We start from the raw sequence: 23106 nt of genomic DNA, 5'->3' as shown, positions 1-23106 counted from the left end.
GTGAGCAAGAGAGGGCACAAGCCGGGGAAGGGGCAGGGAGAGAAGGAGGAGCAGACTCCCGGCTGACCAGGGAACCCGATGGGGGGCTCGATCCCAGGACCCTGGGATCATGACCTGAGCCGAAGGCCAACGCTTAACCAACTGAGCCACCCAGGCACCCAAGAACGGTGTTCTTGACAGGTTGCCCTAATATTATAAAAAGCCTTCTCGTTCATGGGAAAACGATCAAAGCTGCTTCCTCAGCTCCAGTGTAGGGTTTATTTTATTGTGTCCTAACTTCTTTAGAACTGGTAATCCCACACCCAGCCACACAGTAACTACAAATGGGGATGTGTGATGCAGTTGCCAAGAGCGCAGGCCCTGGGCTTAGTTGTCTGGGATCAAAGCCCCATTCGCACACTTTAGGCAGCAGGCCTGGCGCAGGTTCCTCAAAGCCTCTGTATTCCTGGCCCTCATCTGGAAAACAGCGATGATCACAGATCTCTAAAAGTTAAGTGAGATATGAAGTAAAGCATGTAGAACAGGAACACGGCCAACAAAAAGGGTTCAGTAAATGTTTGCTGGGATTTTTATTCTACTAAATATACCCTGACTATGTAATGACCCAGTACACCCTTCTCTTCACCGAGCTAGATTATAGATATTACAATAACCCAAATTTATTGCCCCTGGGACTCATATTAAGAAAGATTCTTCCTCTCCCTCTGCTTTTGCTTGGGTATAGGTTACGAACCCTTGAGAAAGAGGCTCGCAGGGAAATAGGGTACATGGAAGCACTAACTTAATAAAACTCAGTGATTAAGCCTGGGAGAGTCCACGCATGGTCCAGAGCCATTTGCCTTATGCACCCGAGGAAGCTACAGCGGGAGCAGAGTCTGGCTCCGTATCATCAAACAATCACCTAGCGGCTGGGGTGGAAAACAACAAGCTCAGTATCTCTGACCTCGAGAAATAAGTGTCTTACTTAGGTAGAGCAAAGCCACTGGGGGCGACTAAAGGATCAGGGACATGGGATTCCTACCTAAAACCCCAAGGTGTGTGGAAAACAACAGTCCCGGTGGGAACTTGGGCAACAGGACAGGCATGAAAATGAAGTGACTCACAAGTCAGCCAAGTGCCACCGAAGGGCTGAGGCGGCAGCAGAGCCTGGGGGGGGTCTGGAGGAGCGGGGCCCCCCAGAACGCGGGGGTGGGTGGGTGGGGGCACCTGCCTCCTGCCTTTGGTCCCTGTGCATTTCCCTGGACAGCCCCGGGCCCCGAAGCCAACTGGCAGTGCTGGCCACACTTGCAGGAGAAATAGCGCGGGACCACCGGCTCCCAGTGACAAAAGGAGTGTTTACAGCAGGCGCGCTGACAGCTGTCCGAGTGCCACATTTATTTACAAAATGTTAGTTAAATTACTGACAGTTGGCGCTGTGGAGGAAAAGCTGAGAGAAAAGCTGACATTTCTTGATCTAGCGGGTACTCACAGCATGGGTTCTGCGCCCCTGTTTATTAATTCCATTATTTGCTTGTTACTTGATCTATTTATGACTTCTGGCTTATTCACCGGCCATTGCTTTTAAGAGGCTTCGAGTGTCTGGGCAGCTAAACTGCTCCGTGCAATTTGGTCCACAGGCCCCAGGGCTCAGAGTTGCCTGAGGATTGGCTGTTGCAACCAGCCTGGGTCTGTTCCTCTCAGACTGGTGCTCAGGAGCCTTCTGGAAACCTCCTGAGGACAGGGAGTAAATGCTGACCTGTTCTCTGCTGCGCCCACTGGTGAGAAGCGTATGCTTGTTAAGTTATGAATAATCACCATAATCAGCACCATCGCGTTTTTCCTCTTCTGTTGAACAGAGACAGGTTTTCTGTGATGAAGCTGGACAAAGGGTTTCCATTTTTTACGCTTTCTGACAGGGGCAATTAAGATAGAGGAAAAAGAATTTGGGTGATAAATGAAGATCAACATCCTGGCTGTAAAGAGTTTTAGACACTAAAACATATTTCTGATAGAGCTTGTTTGTACAGTCTCTTTCCCCCAATGTAGAAAAAAAGCATACATTGCCTTAAACCATTGTGTTTTCTTCCAGTGTGTTTCTTCTCATGTCAAAATAGAGTATGTTTTTGTTCACGATTTAAAATACACAGATAATGGGACGCCTGGGTGGCTCAGTCGTTTGAGCGTCCGACTCCTGGTGTCGGCTCAGGTTTTGATCTCAGGGTCCTGGGATCCAGTGCTGCTTTGGGCTCTACGCTCAAAGGGGGTCTGCTTCTCCCTCTCCCCCTCCCCCTGCTCGCACATGCGCATGCTTGCGCGCTCTCTCTCTCTCAAATAAATAAATCTTCAAAAAATTTTAAAAATAAAATACACAGAGAAGCAAAGAGTAATTAATGAGACCTTGTCTAGACATCCTATTTGAAATCATGGCCTTCATGCTTCCACCTCCCACACTCTTCATTCATTCTTCTTCTCCACAGCCTGTACCGCCAATTAATATATTCCATATTGTGTATGTATTTCGTTCATGATATGTCTCATTCTCCCGGAAGGGAAGTTCCACGAGGACAGGAATTGTACTATATTTTGTTAACTACCCTATTCCACACTGCCTAGAATGGTGTCCAGCACGTGGTCGGCACACAATAAATATTCCTGAATAAAATTGAACTGAGGGCTGCCTACATGGCTCAGTTCTTTGGGAGTCCCACTCTTGATTTCGTCTCAGGTCATGAGCTCGGGATCCTGGGGTTGAGCCCCATGCCGATCGAGGCCCACTCCCTGCTTAGCAGGGATTCTGCTTGAAGATTCTCTCCCTCTCCCTCTGCCCCTCCCTCAACTCACACATGTGTACCCGCTCAGACACTCTCTCTCTCAAATAAACTAATTAATTAAAAAAATCAAACCTAACATAACCACGCAGAGGATGCATTCCTCAGTCTGTGTTCTGACAGACCCTAACTGCTCTAAGCTCAGATTTGAAATGCATGTAGGCACAACCACTGGTGAGGGACCAACCAGGTGGCCCAGTGCTCTGCTACCCTGTCTTCAGAAATGGGCCAACTCTGGGTAATGACCTCTTGCTGCTCCAGGCCAGTGTCATACTCCGGCCTTGCCAGCCCAGCCACCATCAGCCCCCACAGACTTAACCCCTTCTTGCCTTCTCCACCACATCCCACAGTGTCCCTTCTATATTCCTCCAACCCACCTGCCTATAACACAGATTATAAGTCGCCCCCATCCCAATCTCTTTCTGAGGGCCTGGTTCTCAATCTTGCTCTATCTGGGCAGATTGGAGGCTGTCCGAGGACAGGAACTGTGCTTTATAGATCTCGGTAGCCCACACAGTGCACTGCACAATGCCCTACACAGGGTAGCATGTGAGCAAAAAGCCCCAAGACCTATCCGAGCAGTATGAGTTCAAATGGTAACTTAGTTTCACTTTTACTAGATTTTATAACATTGACCTCTTTCTGATTTTAGAAAAGTGGCTCAGTCGTTAAGCGTCTGCTTTCAGCTCAGGTCGTGATCCCGGGGTCCTGGTATCAAGCCCAGCATCGGGCTCCCTGCTTGGTGGGGAGCCTGCTTCTCCCTCTCCCACTCCCCCTGCTTGTGTTCCCTCTCTTGCTGTGTCTCTCTGTCTCTGTCAAATAAATAAAATCTTAAAAAAAAAAAAAAAAGAAGTTCAGGGCAGAGGCCAGCTCCTCAGAGGAGATAAGCTATAAAATAAGGAGGGAACATATAAGACTTCACAGCTAATGGAAGGTTCTATTTCTTGGAGTAGGTGAAGGGCACACAGGTGATCAGTCTGTTATGTTTTTATACATATTGATAGATATGTTATACACCTGTTGAGGTATAAAATATTTCATAATAAAAGAAAAATAATACATATTCTTAGTATACACAAAATACTGTGTTACTGAAATAAACATCTCATCAGCATGTACTGAGGGCCTACCATGAGCCAGGCCCGGTATGGTAGGTCCAACATGGATACAGAAGAAGGAGGACCAATCACTTGCTTCACCACTGCCCATGTGCTCTTACCATACCCTCGTCGCGACTTGTCCCAAACACCCCCAGTTTCTAGTAGGAAAGGACTTGGTGACCAAAATAGTTAATAGAAAAGTTCAAAATGTATTTTGGACAGGAGCTATATGTAAGTATTTCCTTAAAAACAGGAATATGTTTAATTAATACTTTATCTGCAATTCACCAGTAATTATTAAGAAATACAGATCGGGGCGCCTGGGTGGCTCAGTCGTTAAGCATCTGCCTTCGGCTCAGGTCATGATCCCAGGGTCCTGGGATCGAGCCCCGCATCGGGCTCCCTGCTCAGCGGGAAGCCTGCTTCTCCCTCTCCCACTCCCCCTGCTTGTGTTCCCTCTCTCGCTGTGTCTCTGTCAAATAAATAAATAAAATCTTAAAAAAAAAAAAAAGAAATACAGATCAAAAATACCATAGGCATACACTGTAGGATTAAACAATCCAGCACCAACTAAGGCATTAATAACAAAGCAAAATGAACTGTAATTATTTACCTTTTTTGAGTAATGAAAAAAATAATAATTAAATAATAAAATAGGAGTCATATTTTATGGCCTCTCTGCTGAAGCTTTTATTTCAGATCATTCGTTCACGACATTTCATCAATTTCAACCATCAGAAGACCAGGTGCAACAGGGACCTGGCAGTGTGGCTGAGCCTTTGATCATAAATGAAAATGGAAGTCTGGGGATGGAGGACTGTTTATTCACCCAAGGAAGCCGATGGACTTGTACTCCAGGGGAATTTTATGATCCATCAAGGAATTTCCAAATCCACACAAGGTAACAGTTGGAAGTGGCTTCATACTTGGTGGATCAATGTAAGCCTAACCGAAGGCAGACAGAAAAAGAGCTTTTCCATAATTATGGTAAGTGCTGATTAGATGAGGTGGTTCAGGTCACTGTGGGAGCTCAGAGCAGGTGCATTTAGCCAGCGTTAGGGGCTCTGTCCTGTCAGTGACACACAGATACAAATCAAACATGGTCTTTGCTTTTTAAAGAACTTGAAATCGAACAAGAGTAGGGCATGAAAATAATAAAATACAAAAAAATGAAAAAAGAATATATAGTCCCCAAAATGATCAACCTGCTCTAGTAGCTTCCACAGGACCAAGAATAAAATCCAAAGGGGTCACTATGGTCACTGCAGCCAAGTGGCCTGGCCTTGGCTCTGACTTCTTCCCCCTGGTCTGTGCAAGTCAAGATGCGTCTACCCCTGCACCTCTGTATCTGCCATGTTTCTCCCTGCTATGCCCTTCCTCAAATATACACACACACTCACTCCCTCGCTTCATCAGATTTCACTCAAAAGCCCCGCCTTAGAAAGACCTCCCCCAACCTGTGTGACCAGAATTAGCACCTACTATTCAGTTTTCTTTTCAAGAGTGTGCATCCCTACCTGACATTTAGATAACCACTTCTTTGTTCGTTGTCCTCACATGTCGCAGTGTCTAGAACAATGTTTGGCACTGAGCAGATGTTGAATAATTATTTGTTGAACAAATGACACATGGTCGTAACCAACAAACTATGGGAACCTGGGTGAGTAAGAGGTTTGAGTGAGATTATGCTCTTTGTAGGATTTCCACGGACTTGGGCCTCGGAGAGAGGAGAGAGAGAAAGAATAGCAGAGAAGGGTATGGAAAAAGCAATCAGGCTAAGTGAGCCACGGAGAATGTGTGCTAGAGCACCTGAAGGGTACTTTGGTAGCAGGACAAAAGACAAAAGCAACAGAAGAGGTTTGTGTCTGGGATTCCAGGCAAGAGACACAACATGGCTGGGACAGCCTACCTTCCATCAATCTCCCATCCGTGATAAATAGTTTTCACTTCTTTTTTTTTTTTCTTTCTAATTTAATGTATTATGGATAGAATATAACAAGTTTAATGCTTATTATATGTCAGGTACAAAAATTGAGATTTTACAAGTTATCTTCTGCAATTATTATAAATAATTATGGTTATTAAAAGATGGGAGGGCTCATACTAAACGCTGCTAATGATGCTGTGTTTTGTTGTTATTACTATTTCATTCTTATGACAACTCTGTCAGGTAGGTATTAAGGTGTTATTCAACCATGTTTCACAGATAAGAGAATAAAGGCTCAAAGAAGTTAATAATTTCACAACTGAGGTCCCAACTCCAGAGTCTCTTTATTCCCACTCCAGAATAATTCACAATCAGCGTGTTTTATGTAGACTAACAAGAGTTGAGTCTATATGGTTAGGATCTGTGTTTATGTATTATATCTAAACAAGCTACAAAGAAAATTCACAGGGTAGGCATCCACCTATTGGAGGCCGACCATGTTGTTAACCCATCTCTGTTCATATGTCTGTCAGCTTCAAATAGTTAATCCCTCCATACGATCAAATATCCCATCTTCCATTCCTCCTTTTAGGCAGTAGGGAAAACCATATTGTGAATGGAATTTTGAAGGTCTGTTGGAAACTGAGGCTCGAAGGGCTAGTAGGAACCACAGTGGGCAACCACCAAGGGCACAGGGTCATCCAGCAGGAAGGTCCCCAGCTCCAGCACAGCTTAGGTGAACATAAAAGGCAGCAGGGAAGTCATCTGCTTTGGATAAAAATTCAGATACATAGAGCCCCTCATCTAGGCTAACTTTCTAAGTCTTCCACTCAGTATACTCTGAAGGTCAGGCCTGACTCTCCCAGAGACTGGAAGGGCCTGGGGAGGGGACAGGACTCAGTTTCCGACGACTACCACCACCTGCTCTGAGCCGCCCCACGTCCCGGTGGGATCCTTGGAGCTTGGCGCCAATTACTAATTGAACGTTAATGGTAACAAGCAAAGCAACTATTTTTTCAATACCAAAGATAACCCTAAGGACAGGGAAATGTCAAACTGAATGCTTAATAAAGTTGGTGCAAAATGCTCTAGGGGTGCAATGCTAAATTTTCAGAAATGGAGACAATCCAAGGACTAGAAAAAAGGTAAAAACCTCACCTTCTTAGCATACGCAGTGTGTAGGTTTGATTACTGAATAGAGATATGAAATATGCACTAAATAATTCTTCTGAACAGCTCATTAGGCCTAATCCATCTCTGATTTCTATGAGTCCATTAATTCCAAATATGTGTCTGCTTATACATACACACACATATCCACAAAGGATCATAAAGTGCTGTCTTAATTTCACAATGTAATATCCTGGAAATGGCAACAGGTAAAACATCAAATTGGATATTATGCAGATTTTAAATGTTTATAGTTTTCAGATGTGATAAATGGCAATGACAAAGCACAACGGACCAAAGAAGGATGACATTTCAGTTAGAAAATACTAGACCCATATGGCTAGGTTCATGTGAGGCGCAGGCGAGACACGAAACCACAGAACTGTAACAGCCCAGACAGTATCCACATGGAAACAATGCAGAGCAAATAAAATCAACACAGGTGTTGTCTTTGTTTATGCGGGATTTTTATTTATTTCTCATCTCCCAAAATCTGTGCTGCTAGCATCATTTCCTCCTTAATTTGTATGTTATACTAGGCCTCACAGACACTCAGGGGCCCAAATGTCTCTTTGTACTCCTTACCCCTTCTTCAGTTTGGAGACCGCCTCCCTTTTGCCCTGCTTATCTTTGAGTAGGTCATGAAACTCGCTGACTCATCTGCCTAGAAGGTTTTTCCTTCTGATTCCTGCAGGGATCACACCATGCTCCTGACCACCCTGGACACACCCCTCTCCATGCACCCCAGGTTACTCTCCAAAACACAAAGTACACTTTGTCTACTTATTTATTTAGTGATAACTGGTGCCTGTCGAGTACAGTTGCACAGGTTGCGTGCTGCTCAATGATGGTGGGTAGAGGGCGTTAATGGAGCACATCTCTATCTATCCCACCGGGAGCCCTAGGGACTGACTTGTCAGACTAGAGGAAGGGCACCAGTTCGCAACTGGTCTGTGCAAGTTGTGTGCTGGAACAGGACACCTTTTTTTTTTTTTTTTCAATTCATATAATCTGCAGCCCTGGTCTCCCCTCACTAAAAATCACTCTGTGAAAAAGGAATTCCATGCCTAGTACAGTGCCTGGCAGATGCAAGACACATAGGACGCCATGCTGAAGTGACACAAATCGGCTCATCTATTTATTCCCCAAGGAAACATTAAGCTCCTATTATGTGCCAGGCGCTGTGCATCATTCTGAGATGACAACGAACATAAGATGAGATCGCTGACTCTATGTGTCTGCGTTCCTTGTAGATCTCCTGCCACAACTGCTTTCCTCCTTCCCTTTCCACACTTTCCTCCCCCCCATACTACCCTACCACCTGGTCGCAGTTCTAAAATCTGACCTCTGACAGTGGTTTTCTCTCCCTTTTCTTCAACATTTTTAAGAAAAAGCCTACAAATCATCCCATCTGCCTCTTTACTGTGTGTCAATTAAAACACTGAGTGTTGGAATATCTCTAGCACAAAAGGTTACGCTAAGTAAGAAACCTTCAGCCATTAATGAGCAATTTGTCATCTAAGAGGTATTTTCGCTAATTACGGTATATGTCTCCAGTCATAGCCATTATGGACATGTGCTAATTTACTTCAAGGTAAAACTTTTCTTTGTCACTGGTTTTCACGTATTCTGTAAAGCCGACATTTTACTTGGTTCAGAGATGTAAAGAGTCAAGCAAATGAAAATCAAACATTTAAGGCTTCAGTTTGAAAAGGCCATGGTTCCTACTTTCAGACACAAGCAAAAATCACCAAAAGGCTTGCCAGGAAATTTTAATAAGTGCTTAAGTTTGGACTTAAAAAAAAAAAAAATCTGTGTATTTTGATGCAGTCGAAATCAGAAAATAGGAATCACAATAGTTGTGTTGATTAGATAGCATAATGCTAGCTACTGTTAACAAATGAACTCCCAAATCCCAGAAGCCTATCACAATGAAGTGTATTTTTCCTTCCTGCAATAATCTCACAAATAAGGTTCTGGGTCAGCTGGTGGGGCAGGGGCGAGAGCCTTGCTCTGTGGAGGCATTCAATGACTTGGCCGATGATGGAGCATCTGCCAAATAGGACATGGGTTTCCAAGGTAATTTTGGACCTCAACATCCAGATGCCGTAAGGAGAAACAGCGTGAATTATTTCATATGGGAGCTTTTCACAGGCCAATCGGCACATAAATTTCGCTCACATCTGGGTAGAACTCGGTCACGTGGCCACACCTAAATTCAAAAGAAGCTGGGAAAGGGGAGTCCAGCTTTGTGCCCAGGGAGGAGGATAAACAACCTATATATTTTTGAACTGCTAACAATCTCTTCCTCAAATGTAAAGAACTGAACTGAGCAGTAGGGGCCATGCCCTGCCTTCTCATTTCAGACACAGGGAAACTGGGAAACCGGGAAACACACTAATTTTCTTAGCGGTATCCCATGGTGAGTTGTGACAGAGCCAGGGCAGAAACTCAGGTCACCCCAACCCTCAGCCACTATTCACCTTCCAAAAACAATGACACTTGCTGAGCTTCTTCAAAATCATTCCACCACAAAGATGCCGGACTTGCAGCAACATCGGCCTCCACGGGGTCCCCAGGGTCACCGGATCAAAGCCGTCCTATTTGCCCACAGCGGATTCATCTCGTGCTCCGTCCTCCCCCACCGTATATAGCTAACACTGACAGAGTGCCAGACGCCGCTCTAAATACTTCCTATTTCCCTCCTGGCTCACTACTCCTATTACCAAACGACGACAAAACCGAGGCCCAGTGAGGTTAATCAATGTGCCCAAGGTCACACAACTGGGAGGAGGCAAAGTCAAGATTTGAACCCAGGGAGGGGCCTGACTCCAGGCCCTGTGCTCAATCATCATGCTTTCTAGCCTTCAGGTAGAATTCCCTTAATAAATAAAGTTTTAAAAATACATAATGGACACGGGATAATGTGTTAGAAGTGCGGTTCAGGGCGTCTGGGTGGCTCAGTTGGTTAAGCGACTGCCTTCGGCTCAGGTCATGATCCTGGAGTCCCGGGATCGAGCCCCGCATCCGGCTCCCTGCTCTGCAGGGAGTCTGCTTCTCCCTCTGCCCTCTTCCCTCTTCCCTCTCGTGCTCTCTGTCTCTCATTCTCTCTCTCTCAAATAAATAAATAATAAAAATCTTTAAAAAAAAAAAAAGAAGTGCAGTTCAAAGCCTGATTTCTGACCAACTCCCACTTCCTTCCCTTCCCCCCATGGCTGTAGGCCTTGAACTAGAAACTGATCCTTATTTTCAAGTGTTTATTAGATTTTCTATAAAAACCTCTTGTGAAGATGGAAATTTAAAGGTCCTTTAGCCTCCACACATGTAGATTTTATGAAATGTGTCACACGGCCTGGACAAGTCCCCCTTGACCTCCCATTCCTCTCCCTGTCCTGGAAGGCAAAACCAAGGCTAGATCACACCCCATCTACCTTACCTCTGTTCAGGAACACCCAAACTTCTGCCAATACAGATATATACCTGAGTCCCCTCTTCCTACTAAAACATAAATAATTTTCACTATTAAAAGCTTAGTATTATTCCTAATAAAATTTCCATTCACTCGACAATTATTTCTTAATATATGCCATGTTCCAGGCCATAATTTAGCCGCTATAAATGAGAGCAATAAAGTCAGTAGCCTTAGGGATCTTACATTTTAGTGGAAGAGACCATAAATAAATAAGAGATGACTAAATAACAGACTTCCGTAAGTGTTAAGGGTGATGACGAAAATTAAACCTACGTAGGGGAACAGAGGAAAGTAGGGGATGGTGGGCTGGCTGTTTTAAACGCATGGTCTGGACAGTCTTCTTTGAGGATGGAACATTTGAGCAGACACACGGATGCCATGAAGATCCAGCCATACAACACTACAGTGGGTCCCGGCAGAAGAAAGAGCATTTCCTCAGGCAAGAAGCGATCTGGTGAGTCCAAGGAACAACAGAGAAGTTCAGTCAACTGCATCCCTGTGAGTGGGAGCAGGTGTGACAGAGGAAATGTCTGAGGGGTAGGCAGGCACCAGGCAATAAAAAGTTTTTATACCATTGACATGTTTGCATTTCTTCCTACCTATTACTGGAGGCCGCCATGGGGTTTTGAACAGAGAGTGGTATGATTTGACGAATGTTCTTAAAGGACAACTTGAGCCAGCTGGTGGAGAATGGTTTCTGGTGGAGCAGCATGGGAGCAGGAAAACCAGATGAGATACTATTGGAATAATCCAGAAAGGAGCATATGATGGTGTTGACTAAAGAGGTAGTGTTCAAGATTGTGAAACGTGGTCTGATTCAAGAGATATCTTGCAAGTAAAAGCAAACAGGATGTATTGGTGAATTAGACGGAGCATAAAAGAGAAAGAAAAAGAATATGTATCTATTAGGTTGGGGGCCTGAGCCTTTGGCTGAATGGGGGTGCCTATTCCTAGGATGCGGGCAGATGGGGAGGGAAGATCAAGTTGGTTGCTGGAGGTGGGGGAAATGGGGCTGGGATCAAGAGCTTTGGCTGGAGGCACTGGGTTTGAAATGTCTGAGCCAAAAAAAAAAAGAAAGAAAGAAAGAAAAGAAAGGTAAGAAAAGAAACACCTGAGCCATAAAAGCAGACATGCGGATTAGCGCTAGATATGTGGTCTGGAGCTCCAGCAGGAGAGACTAGTCAGGGCAGAGCAAAGGGCCGCAGCAAGAACATCTGTGGGTAACACAGCCTCATGGCACCACGTGCCAACGCGAGCAGGGATTCAGAGAAAGACAAGAGAGATTGTCCAGAGGCCACAATGAGTAGCAAGGAGAGTATCTATCTGACTTTCAGGGCTCATGATAAGCAGTACGCAGGAGAAAAACAGTCACTGTCAACATGACTCTGGGAATGGAAATAACTCAGGAAATAGTCACATTTCAAGTTTAAGCAAGAAAGAAAAAAAGAGAAAGTGAGAGCAAGAAAGGGAGAGAGAGAGAAAGAGGTCCTTCAGGAAAAAGACTGGCAACCTAGGGATTTTGCTGGTGACAGATCATGAAGCTCAGACAGTAGAAAGGTTTGGAGGATAGGAGAAGTCTTCAGTTCAGATCATTGGAGGTACAGGACCATATGGTCACAGTAAGAATCCAGACAATGCATATGACCTGGGGCAGGCGGGGAGGGCTTTGACTTCTGAGGTGGGTGAAATCACTGAGAAGTGGGAACACGCGGGCCTGTCCTGATGGTCTCTTTGGAAAAAGAGGGTAGTGAGCTCTGAGTACAGTCCTACTCCACATCAGCCTCCTAAATACTTATAATGGAGAGCTTGGGGGGGTCATCATGACTAGGAGAGGCACAGCTCTGACACCCCTATGGACTGCAGTGGCTAGTGTCACTGGGGGTGATAAGGTGCTCTAACCTGGCTTTTCGGTGGTCCTTTATATATGATGATTACTTAAGAGAACTCTTCCTTTAGCATTTCTTTCTCCAAGTCCATTCATTTCCTGGAGCTGTTACAACAAAGCCTGACAAACTGGATGGCTTAAAAAAAACAGAAATTTATTGTCTCACAGTTCAAGGGACCAGAAGTCTGAAATCAAGGTGTTGGCAGGCCCATGCTCCCTATGAAACCTGTAGGAGAGAATCCTTTCTTGCCTTTTCCTTCTGGCGGTTCACTGACCATCTTTGGCAGTCCTTGGCTTACAACTGTGTAATTGCAACCTTTGCTTTCTTCACTACATGGCATTCTCCCTGTGTGTGCACCGTGTTTCTCCATGGCCATCCTCTTACAAGGATGTCAGCTCTACTGAATCAGGGCTCACCTTTCTCCAGTGTGATCTCATCTTAACTTCATTAATTACCCCTGCAATGACCCTATTTCCAAATAAGATCACATTATGAGATACTGAATGTTAGGACTTCAACATAACTTTTGTCTTGCTTTCTTCCTTCCTTTCTCTCTCTCTCCCTCTTTTTGTTCTCCTTTGGAGGGGAGCACAACTCAACCCACAACACCAAAGTACTCCTCTTTCCAGTTTTTATGTATAATAACTGCACCAAATTAAAAGGAATTTGCATGTATTCTCTATCTTACTATCTTCCTCGTAGCTTCCGACTGGTTAGAATTATTTTGGATTGAGCTTTCCTGATGAGCACATTTGTCCAAAGATGATTTTTCTGAGTGTGAGTGAACTTTTCCACTCCATTATAGCCTGTCTGAAAGCCAGAGAAAATCAAGAAATTATTTTCACACAAACGTATCTTCCTTTGCCTACATGTGGCCAAGAAAGTTTTATCTGACGGCTGATTTCAGTTTTGTCATTTTCCATCAGTCTAGCGGTTGATGCTTTTTTCATTAAAAATTCTACTATTTAAAAAAAATCCCGCTGCAAGATCATTTCATATGTTCATTTTATAAGACAAATCTAAATCCCCAAAGCTTTCTGAGCCAAAGCATCTTACACCGAGAAGAGAACAAGTTGGCCAAATATGCCCAAATAAGCCCAAGTAACTCAACCATGTCAATCAGTGAGATTTGGGAAAGCCAGATAAGGAAAGAGGGAGACTTCTATCTATAACTTAAATTAATTTGAGCTCCATGGCATACAGTTGAAGTGTAAAGGTCTGTTTTTTGTGCTTCCATCGGTGATTGCTGTGATTAGTTTCTAATGCGAAGGCACACTGGTCTTACCCCAGACTTGAACAGAAAAAAAATGACCAAATGCAGAGAGACTTCCTTCTCAATTTTCACCATCACTGTTCAAGTCCTGAGCTGGCCTTTTAATGCATAGGAGATGTGAATGAATGGAAAGATTCCAACCCCCTCCTCCCCAAGCAATGGCATCCCTACTTCTATTTGTCAGCTGACTCCAGTGTAATTATCATGGAAAAAATCAGTCTTCCAAGGAATAAAAGTCTACTAATCCTAAATCTACACATGAACTCCTGACCCCACTATTTGTTTCAGAGAACCCGCCTCTACAGAGCCTTCCGTATGGCTTTTTTTTTTTTTTTTTTGGTAGGAAATTCATCTTTAGAGCCATGAACTGTCAGAACTTGCTATGCAACAATCTTGTTATGAAAAATAAAGAAATACCTTTCTTCTCACTCCCTGTCAGAAATAAAACAGTGCAAGAAATTATTTGAACTGAAGAAGGGTCCTAGGATCTAAACAGATGTGTAGAGAAACACACAAAAGTACAATTAGGGTTTGTGGAGAGACATTCCTCTCTTTGCAGATCTTTCACAAGCAAGACCCAGTGTATCAATCAAAGTGAAGCTACATGGGTATTTAAACTACAACAGTTTATAATGAAAATTCCCAAATGTGTGAATATTATATATAAATATACATATATACACATGTGTGCATTTGTATATATATATGGAGAGAGAGAGAGTAATAGTTATACACCAAGCTTTATGTGCATTATTTCATTTTAACCCAAAATAACCCTTTGAGGTAGGTAATAACTGTCCTCTTTATACAGACCAATTAAAAACTTTTGCCCAACAGCTCATAGACACAATGCTTGGATCAGGGTTAGCCAAATCCTGTCCCCCAGGCCGTTTTCTTTCTAGCATACCATTCTCGCTAGAATATGAGTTATAAGGTCTTTGTTGGAAATCTTTGCCTCTATCAATCGTGCTCCCGTTAAACATTCCTATTTCCTCCTCCACCTTGGCGCACATGGGCAATTTGGAAATTGCATCCTAAACCCAACCAACTCTTAATTTCCTAAAAACACTACTATTTGGCCATCTATATGACGTTAATTGTATTGTTTATTTCTTATCAGTAATCTGTTATGCAGAGTGGAAAGCCATCAACCCTCTCCCAAGGAAGCAAAGTAACCTCAAATAATGCAAGGATAATGTTATATTCTACCCATCAGTGGAGACTTTGAACCTAAGAGAATAAATATGCTATTAACCTTAATCATAAATTTTTTCAAGATTCTCCCATCTTGAGAGATGTCAGTGGTCTTCTAGTAAAACTAAGAAGAAAGTTTATAGTCAAGGTCTCACCCACTCTGCCTCCCACCGCCGGATATTCAGATACACTGGCTTGTAGAATTGTATTTCTACCTCAATTTGTTCAATATCCCAGGCCAGAGAAATACATGGTGACGTTTGAGGATTTGCTAACTCTCTGTGAGACAGTCCAAGACTGCTGATCTCTGAAGCAAAAGGCTGGTGGGAGAACCTGGAATAGACTGATTCTGAACAAACTATGGAGATTCTAGGGATGTGTAATGAGAAGGAACGTCTAGAGTTCTTGTGTCTCCATGTCATAAAAGCTTAAAAACTCCCATATCCCATTCCTAAAATACTTCAAGAAGGGAGATTCTTATGCTCTAGAACAAGTAGGAAAAAACCAAATTCACCTGGTTTCTAGAAGAATTACACCCTGGCAATGAGGCAAAGAAGGGATAGAATGAGAAAAGTCCTGTGGTACAAAAAAGAGAATCAGCTTCGAGTCACACAAAACTGGTTCCAAGTTCCAGGCTCGGCCACCATCTGACTGTGGGATCTGGGAAAATGCCTTACTTTTCTCAGTGCTTTGGTTTCCTGGTCTGTAAAATCAGAATAATAATTGCATCAACCTGGTGGAATTAAATAAGACTCTGTTCGCAGAGTGCTTAGCACGGAGCCTGATACAGTGAACAGTGTTGTCCCATATGGAATGAGAGGTGGAGCAGAAGGCTAAGAACTCAGGCTTCGGCGCGAGACACGACCAGCAGTGAGCGGCGAGCACGGTGAGAAATGTTCGCTGACTGTCATCATGCTGTCAGCACGCTGATTTTGCACTTAGTAGGAGAGGGTGGCCTGTCTTTCAGGCACAGGTTGCCCTACACCAGGGCTCACAGCCAAGTGGGGAAGCATGGGCTGGGTATCAGCACCACCTCACCCTTCCCAAAGGCATCTTTGTGCAAGACTGATTATCACTACCCTCATTATCTGTAAAACCAGGTAGCTCAACTCCCTGGTCTCTGCAATCCTTTCAAACTCAAAAGAAACACTTCTTCAAGGCACCTATACTTGCAGGTGAGGAGCGTCGGAGGACCCGGGCCCAGCCTGTCCCTCTGTGCTCTTCACCAGGTTCCAGTGACAACTGGCATACTCCTTCTCCTTCTGCCCCAAGCCTGGTTGGGTGTTTCGTTTTCCCATTTTAGTTTTTGGCTCCTCAAAAGGCTGAGTGTGCTTCCAGGAGCCTCCCTCCACAACCCCATCTGTCCTTGCTCTTCTGAGCCACAGTCCACCGGCTGGATGGCTGGCAAGCCCCGGAGGTGAGCACACGGCGGTCGATCCTGGGAGGGGCAGCTCAGTCGGAACAGTACATGCTTCTCGAGCGGCATTGCTATTCTGAACGAGTTAACGCATCAGGAACGAATCGATAGGTACAGCATGAGACAACCACGCCAGCAAACTCCACATGGAGAGAAGGAAGGATGGGCAGAGAGGTGCTCCGTATCTGGAAAATGCTAATGTCCCCCAGCTGCACCTGGGGTTGAACACCTCATCGGAGAGGAGCATTTCTTCAAAGGCTTAAGGACTGGGTCGGGAAGTGACCTGGCAGGAGGGAGGCACGCGTCATGGGTGCAGCTCTGAACTAACCGACAGATGACACAGCCCATCTGTGTCCCTGACAGAAAGACACCAGCGCAATTATGTGTGTTTGTAACTCCTCAGGAGCAACCTCACACAGCTGGGTGGCCCGGTCAGAAATGACAGTGAGCCGGGAGCATGTCCAAGGGCAAGGACAACACAACACAACTCAGGGAAAGGGACAGGGAAGGGCAAGGAGGAGAAGACAGTGATCTCAGATTTCCTGCATCCATTCATGCACCAGGTACTTTCTGAGCACCTTCTACTGGCCAGATGCTGGTGACACAGTGCTGCATGAGACCGAGAAGGTAGCCCTTCTCCAGAAAATTACAGCCCAGTTGGGGAAGACAGATCATAAACACATAATCAAATGTCTGAAATAGGAAAACTTGAGATACGGATGCCTGCTCTGAAGAAAAACAAATCCCAGATGGTATGTTAGTGTAATGTGTGTGGAGGTAGTAAGGGTCATTTTGATTTGGGTGTTGGTAAAGGCTTCAGGGAGCGGGTTCCATCTGAGCTGAGGCCAAAATGATTAATAGCTGTCCGTGGAAAGACAGGGGTATTCCCAACAGTGAGGACCACAGGTAGAAAGCCCCTGTAGCAAGAATTCATTTTCTATGTCTGTGAGGTGGAGAAAGGGCCAGGATGTCTATAGCAGAAAAACAGGCAGGATAGCCACTCAGACTTTGTTAGCAAAGACCATGCACCAAGTCATGTGCTGCGTATTGGGATGCAAACATGAAGAAGGCATAGTTTCTGCCCTCAAGAGGCCCTGGACTGGCTGCAGAGACAAAGAGAGAATCCATCTGTTATAAAATGAAATGCTAAGTGTTTTACACGGTATGAATAAAGTGTGCCACAGCTTCCTATGTTTAGAAGGGCACTCCATGCGTTTTCTCAAATATCAAAAACATTATTCTGTTCTATTCCATGGAGTTGCTATATCAAAATCCAACTTCAATCTTGTACATTTCTCAGATCTTTCCTTTCTTTTCTTAACTCATCCAAAAAAAAAAAAAAAAAAACCGACACTGTGCCGTGACAAAGCCTACAGTCTAGATAAGTGAGAGAAGGCACAGCTCAGCCTCTGATACTCACTTACCAGATGATCCCAATGAAATAATTCACTTTACTAGCTGTTGCCTTATTGGGGGAATCTATGATAGCATGAAGCACACTCATCAGAATTGCCAAGCTACAGGCCACACTTAGTGAAGGTCTCTGATTAGTGACATCCACACAGATGGGCACCTCAGGCTCTCCCACTCCTCACTCCTTCTTCACTATTCCTATAGAGGAGTCCAGTCGGAAAGCTCTTTTCTGACCCCACGTACACATACTGCCCATTCGCTAATGGGCACACTCTGCCTCATCTGTTGGTTACCTCATTGCCTGGCCTTTTGAGTTGGACTCAAGACCCCGGAGTGTGAAGTGTAAGCCTCATGTCTTTCCACACCCCAAAACCCAGCTCAGGGCCCATCTTGCAAGAACCACTCAGTAAGTCTTTGTTGGTTGACCACAGCTGTATTTTAAAATAAAACGATGGAGAAATGCAGTAAAGAGACAAATGACATATAGGCTGGGGGATGTTTATGCTTTGTTTTCATTCATTTTATCTGTTCAGGAAACATCTGGGAGCACACAGTGCTCATGACATTATACAGCACGATATCTGCTTTCCAAGCCCTAGCTGCCCCCCCAGTGCACGAGGAGAAAGAACACAGAAAGTTCAGCGACATCGCAGGAGAGGGTCTAAGCCAGAATGCCTAGAGGAGACTCTAAGTACCAGCAAGGGATTAGAACACAGAATGCAGTGGGGAAAGTGTGGTGCACAAGATCACGGAGTAAGGGCCTGAGTTAGCGCAAGGATCGTTAGCACTAATTGGATGAAATAAAACATTTTTAAAAGCCCCTTGCTACTTGGGTGATGCTACCTAAATTCCCTGCTGTAGACCTCTGATTCCTCAGCTACTAAGTTGGGAAAATTAAGTGTATATCAAGAGTTGTTGTGAACATTAAATGTTACGATGTATACAAAATATTTAACACCCACAGTAACTGACCGATCACTGACAGTGCTATTCATTTTATTAACATTATTACGACTAGTGTCACATAATCTGGCTTCAAAGCTTCCTATCTGGGCAACCTTAATCAAATGATGTAAATTCTCCGTGCCTCAGTTTCCTCACCTGCAAAATGGGGATAGCACCTACCCCACAGGGTCTTTATTAGGGTTAAATGTTAATATTAGGAGACTAGACGACAGGTGAGATACTATGTAAAACAAAATTCTACCTGACACAGAGCAAGTGCTCCCTAAACCTTAGTTAATGTTCTTATTACTGCACATTCTGTTCTACATAACCTCACCCTTTAAAAAAAAAATATGCATACAGACCAGCAGCAGGAGGGCAGAAAGGGTGGGAGATTGCACATTGTTTGCGATTCCTTTCAGGCTGTCAAAGCCACCGTTGGGTGAAAGGTTTCTCAATACCTCCGCAAGGATCGTTAGCACTAATTGGATGAAATAAAACATTTTTAAAAGTTTCCTCACATTAGAATCTGCTGCTGAAGCATTCGTTCTATGGGGACTAGAAGAGATCTTCAAAAAATGAAACTGGTAAGAACAAAGCAGAATAACATGCAACCAGAGCAAAAAGTCCTCTGCTGGTTGAGAAGTAAACTACAAGCATGGCCCTAGGGTTCGGCCACCATGCTGTGGAGAGGGCGGCTCTCCAGGGCAGGGCAGAGGTGCCCTAGTTGTATTCTGTGTAGCCTGGTCACATGCTGAACAAAAAAATGAAGAAAGGAAGGAAAGGAAAGAAGAAGGGATGGAGGAAGAGAGGAAGGGAAAGAGGGAAGAAAAAAGAAACGATCCACATATAATACACAAAAAAGCAACAAAACAAAAAACAAAAACAAAAAATCCCAGAGCCCTGAGCCACTAGACAACTACAACCTAGAGTCAGGTTATGTGCAAATGTATCAATTTTTGTGTAAACAAAATACATTCTGAAATTCCTATTTGCTTCTTTGCACACAGAATTACACAGTACAGAGACTATGCTTGAGAGTTCAAGGCCTCGAACTCTACAAAAGTACACGCCAACATGGTGGACCTCGCTTGTTCTAGTGCATGAGAGCCTGAGAAGAATGCAGATCATCCTGCAGAGGCATGAGCTTCCTCTGTGCAAGTCGTCTGTGACACCTGCTGCCCAATTCACATCCTAAATCAGGCCATTGGCCAGTGGGTTGGTGTCAGTCATATCCTGGCCCCTCTAATCCCTGCTCTGTAGGGCTCCATCCGCTCGAACGGTCTTCCTTCTGTATGTCAGTCAGACATTTAGTCCCAGGGGCTGGCACAGAATGGCAAAGAATGGCAGGAGTTGTTCTAGGAGGGCCTTTTTATGCAATGGCAGGGTTGGGTCTAGAGAGGAAGCCCCATCGTATTCCACTTCCTCCATCTACACCTGAACAAGACCAGAGCAGATGTGAAAATGCAAACAGACATTGGTGCCTGAAAGGGACAGGGACAGGGAAGCCCAGAGTGAGCAAGAAAGTCATGGAAGGAAAGATAAAGAAAGAGAAGCAGCCAGCACATGATAATGCAATTTTAAAGAGAAGCTGTTCCTCAGGAAGGCGCATGCCCTGGCTCAGCATCTGCTGAATTCAGCTACCCTCCAGAGAGTCTCCATTCTCATGAGCCTCGGGGGCTGCCCTCTGGGGCTGAAACCAGATCCTGGCTCATCCAACCCCCCATCATTGTTCCTAAGATGTGGGATTTGTCTGTCAGAGCCCCTTTGCTGTTTTCTTTTTCTCCAAATCTCCACAGAGCTGACTACTTTCCACCTTCTCCTTGAAACTACTATCCCATCTGTTCCTAAAATGTTCTACATGTGAGAATGACTCTTTCTTATCTCTTGGGGACTACTGCTTGCAGCTAAGGGTTAGGGACAAAGGGAACATCCAGAGAACACTAAATTCATCACTGTATTGTGTTAGGGTTTCATTTCTGTATCTCTCGTTAAGCAGTCTGAAATCACAGCATTTTTAGAGCTCTGTGAAATCCCCTTATAAAACAGATCTAGTAATTCTGGGATGGGAGGCAGTTAGATATTTAACCTTTGTTCAAAATAGTCCCGAAAGGGCTTAGTGGAGAGGTGGGTTTCCTGAGCCAGTGAGTAACTAGGAATTCACTGGGGCCATGGACATTAGCTCCACAAAGGCAGTGGAAGATGGGATGCTTTGCAGGCCCTGTGTGGGTCCTTAAATCACACACTTCCTTTGGCAATGTTCTGACAAGTCAGCCCCGTACTTCCAGGGCCCCCTCGTCAACATTTTCTGTCCCGTGGGTATTTCCTTGAGGGTACCATCCATAAACAATGCAATTTTAGCAGAACAGTCACCAGGGGCAAAACAATGGACACCAGCACCAATATTATCTTTCCAAGAACTTTCATATGTAAAGGATAGGAATATTGCCATGTTGCCTTGCAGTGGGCTCAATGGCCCAGTTTGGGAAACTTTATGTAAGAAGGCATATTAAATCAAAGAGGCAGAGAAATCATTCTTCTCATGAACCTTCTTAACTTCTACCTCATGCTCTTTCTAAAATTCTAGAGAGGAAGATTCCCCATTATAATCACTAATTTTCTGTTACCCTCTTATGAGGGGTGCAGTGTGTAGACACTGGAAATTGAGTTAACATGTCAGTAGACCGGGTAATCAGGGACACAGACTCATCCCACCTTACACAAGTCATAACCAAGATTCCACTTCTCCTCCTCAGTTTCTGTAACCCTTAGCCCCAGAAACCAATCAGGACCCAACTCAACACTGAAATCTGTCAGTTCAGTAGATGAGTTTTGCACATACTGCTTTAGTGGACAGCTAACCAGAGTAAATGATAATTTCCATGGACAAATCAGACGCATCTCCATGACTTCAATCTCAGAAAGCCATGTTTAGACAAGAAAAAGCATGTCCTTCCACCCACCGGCTCATGGCATGAAGGCACCCCAGAAAAGCCCAGACACAGGCAAGCCCAGGACAAAACAGCAGCTCTGCGGGAGTACAGGAGCCCACGGGCAACTCCCCATGGCATGGGCAGAGTGAAGGCATTCACACGAAGCCAGACTCGTCCTTTGGGACTCATTAACTTCAGAGATGACAGTTCACGCTGAGCCCCAGCCAGGTCCCCAGTCACCATGGCCACCAGGTTCGGGCACACACAGTGCCCAGGCCACTGTCCTCAATCTCGGTGGCTCCCTGCCTCAGCCGCCTCTCATGCTTACCAAGTCCTGAGCCAAGGAGGCCAGTTTTGGGGAAACAGCTCATCTCCCCAACCTCTGAGCGTTTCCCTAACACCACCACGTTCCCGGGGCAGAGCACTCAGCTCATCCGTGAATCCTGCAGCCCAAGGAACCAGCGACCTCCGTACCAGCTGTTCCAGTGCACACACCTGCACCCCTGCCCCTGCCCCCCCCCACCCCATACACCTCATTGTCAATTCATAGAAGAAAGACAGCTCCCTACCTGAGGGTGGCGCTCTCCCCCTGCCGGACCGTCACGTTGTCCATAGCTTTGGGGAAGGTGGCATCTCCGCTGCGCACGGGCACTCCTGTGGGTACAAGGAACAGCAGCCTGAGAGACACGACCACGAGGCACTTCCAGGGCAGGAACAGGTACCCACAGACCCCCATCCTCGACAGCCACAACTTCCCAGAACTCCGGCAGCGGCGCGGCACACACCCCCCGGGCGAGCACAGGAAGTGGGTGGGGTGAGGGAGCGAGCTCAGGGACCCAGCAGTGAACTAGCGGCGACCGAGAGGCGCGGGAGGAGAAGAGCGCGCAGACTCCTCTAAGTCTAATATTCCTCCCCCAAATCCGGCCTCGGATAACCAATTTCCACGGAGGACAGCGAAGGGGGCTTCCTCGGTGCTGCTTCGGCCGAGGAAGATGGCCAAGAACGGGGAAGCGCAAGGCAGGTGCAAAGGTGTGGGCACGTCTCAGGAGTCCCTTCTTCCCGCTAGCAGTTCTGACATGGCACTTTGGAGTGGAGTAAGCACTTTGGTACCAGAAGGGGACAGGGGGTGGGTCAGATCCGGCTCCCCAGAGGTGGTCTGCAATTCCTCAGTTCGAACAAGGGGGAATCCAACACTTTCTTTGTAAGTTTCGGAGGAAGGACCGCCGGCAGAAAAACAATCCGTAACAATAGCCAAATGGAAAGTAGAGCACGCAGGAGGCGGCTCCGCCGAGCTTCGTGCGATCCGGACCCGGGGTTCCTACGGCAGCCTCTCGGTCAACTTCCTCTGAGCGCAAATGCGCGCTGCAGCCGCTGCGATCCGGCCGGTCTGGGCAGGGCCAGGCGCCGCGGCGGCGGCCGAGGCAGGAGCAGCCCGGCTGAGCGCCGCGCGGCGGCCCTTCGCTCGCTCGCTCGCTGGGGAAGGCGAGGCGCAGCCGGCCCCGGAGCCGCGCGGACGCCACGCTCAGCGGCCGCCCCCGGCCTCCGCGCCGCCTTCCTCCCGGGAGCAGC

The 23106-nt window shown here is 45.7% G+C and overlaps 1 protein-coding gene across 3 annotated transcripts in view; it reads right to left on the bottom strand.

Annotated features, from left to right (window-relative positions):
* Nucleotides 1-22873, bottom strand: part of NTM (neurotrimin) — a 409150-nt gene extending 386277 nt beyond the window's left edge. For all 3 annotated transcript variants that reach the window (XM_035009314.1, XM_035009315.1, XM_035009316.1), the window contains exon 1: nt 22107-22873. In XM_035009314.1, coding sequence (XP_034865205.1) covers nt 22107-22273 — 167 coding nt within the window. In that variant the 5' untranslated portion in view covers nt 22274-22873. The remainder of the gene's footprint in view (nt 1-22106) is intronic.
* Nucleotides 22874-23106: the final 233 nt, after the last annotated feature.

This window comes from Mirounga leonina, unplaced genomic scaffold, assembly GCF_011800145.1.
Source record: "Mirounga leonina isolate KUSES-001 unplaced genomic scaffold, KU_Mleo_1.0 Mir_153, whole genome shotgun sequence".
NCBI classification, from domain to species: domain Eukaryota; kingdom Metazoa; phylum Chordata; class Mammalia; order Carnivora; family Phocidae; genus Mirounga; species Mirounga leonina.
Note: the sequence above shows the minus strand (reverse complement) of the source record. Positions and strands in the feature narration are given on the sequence as shown.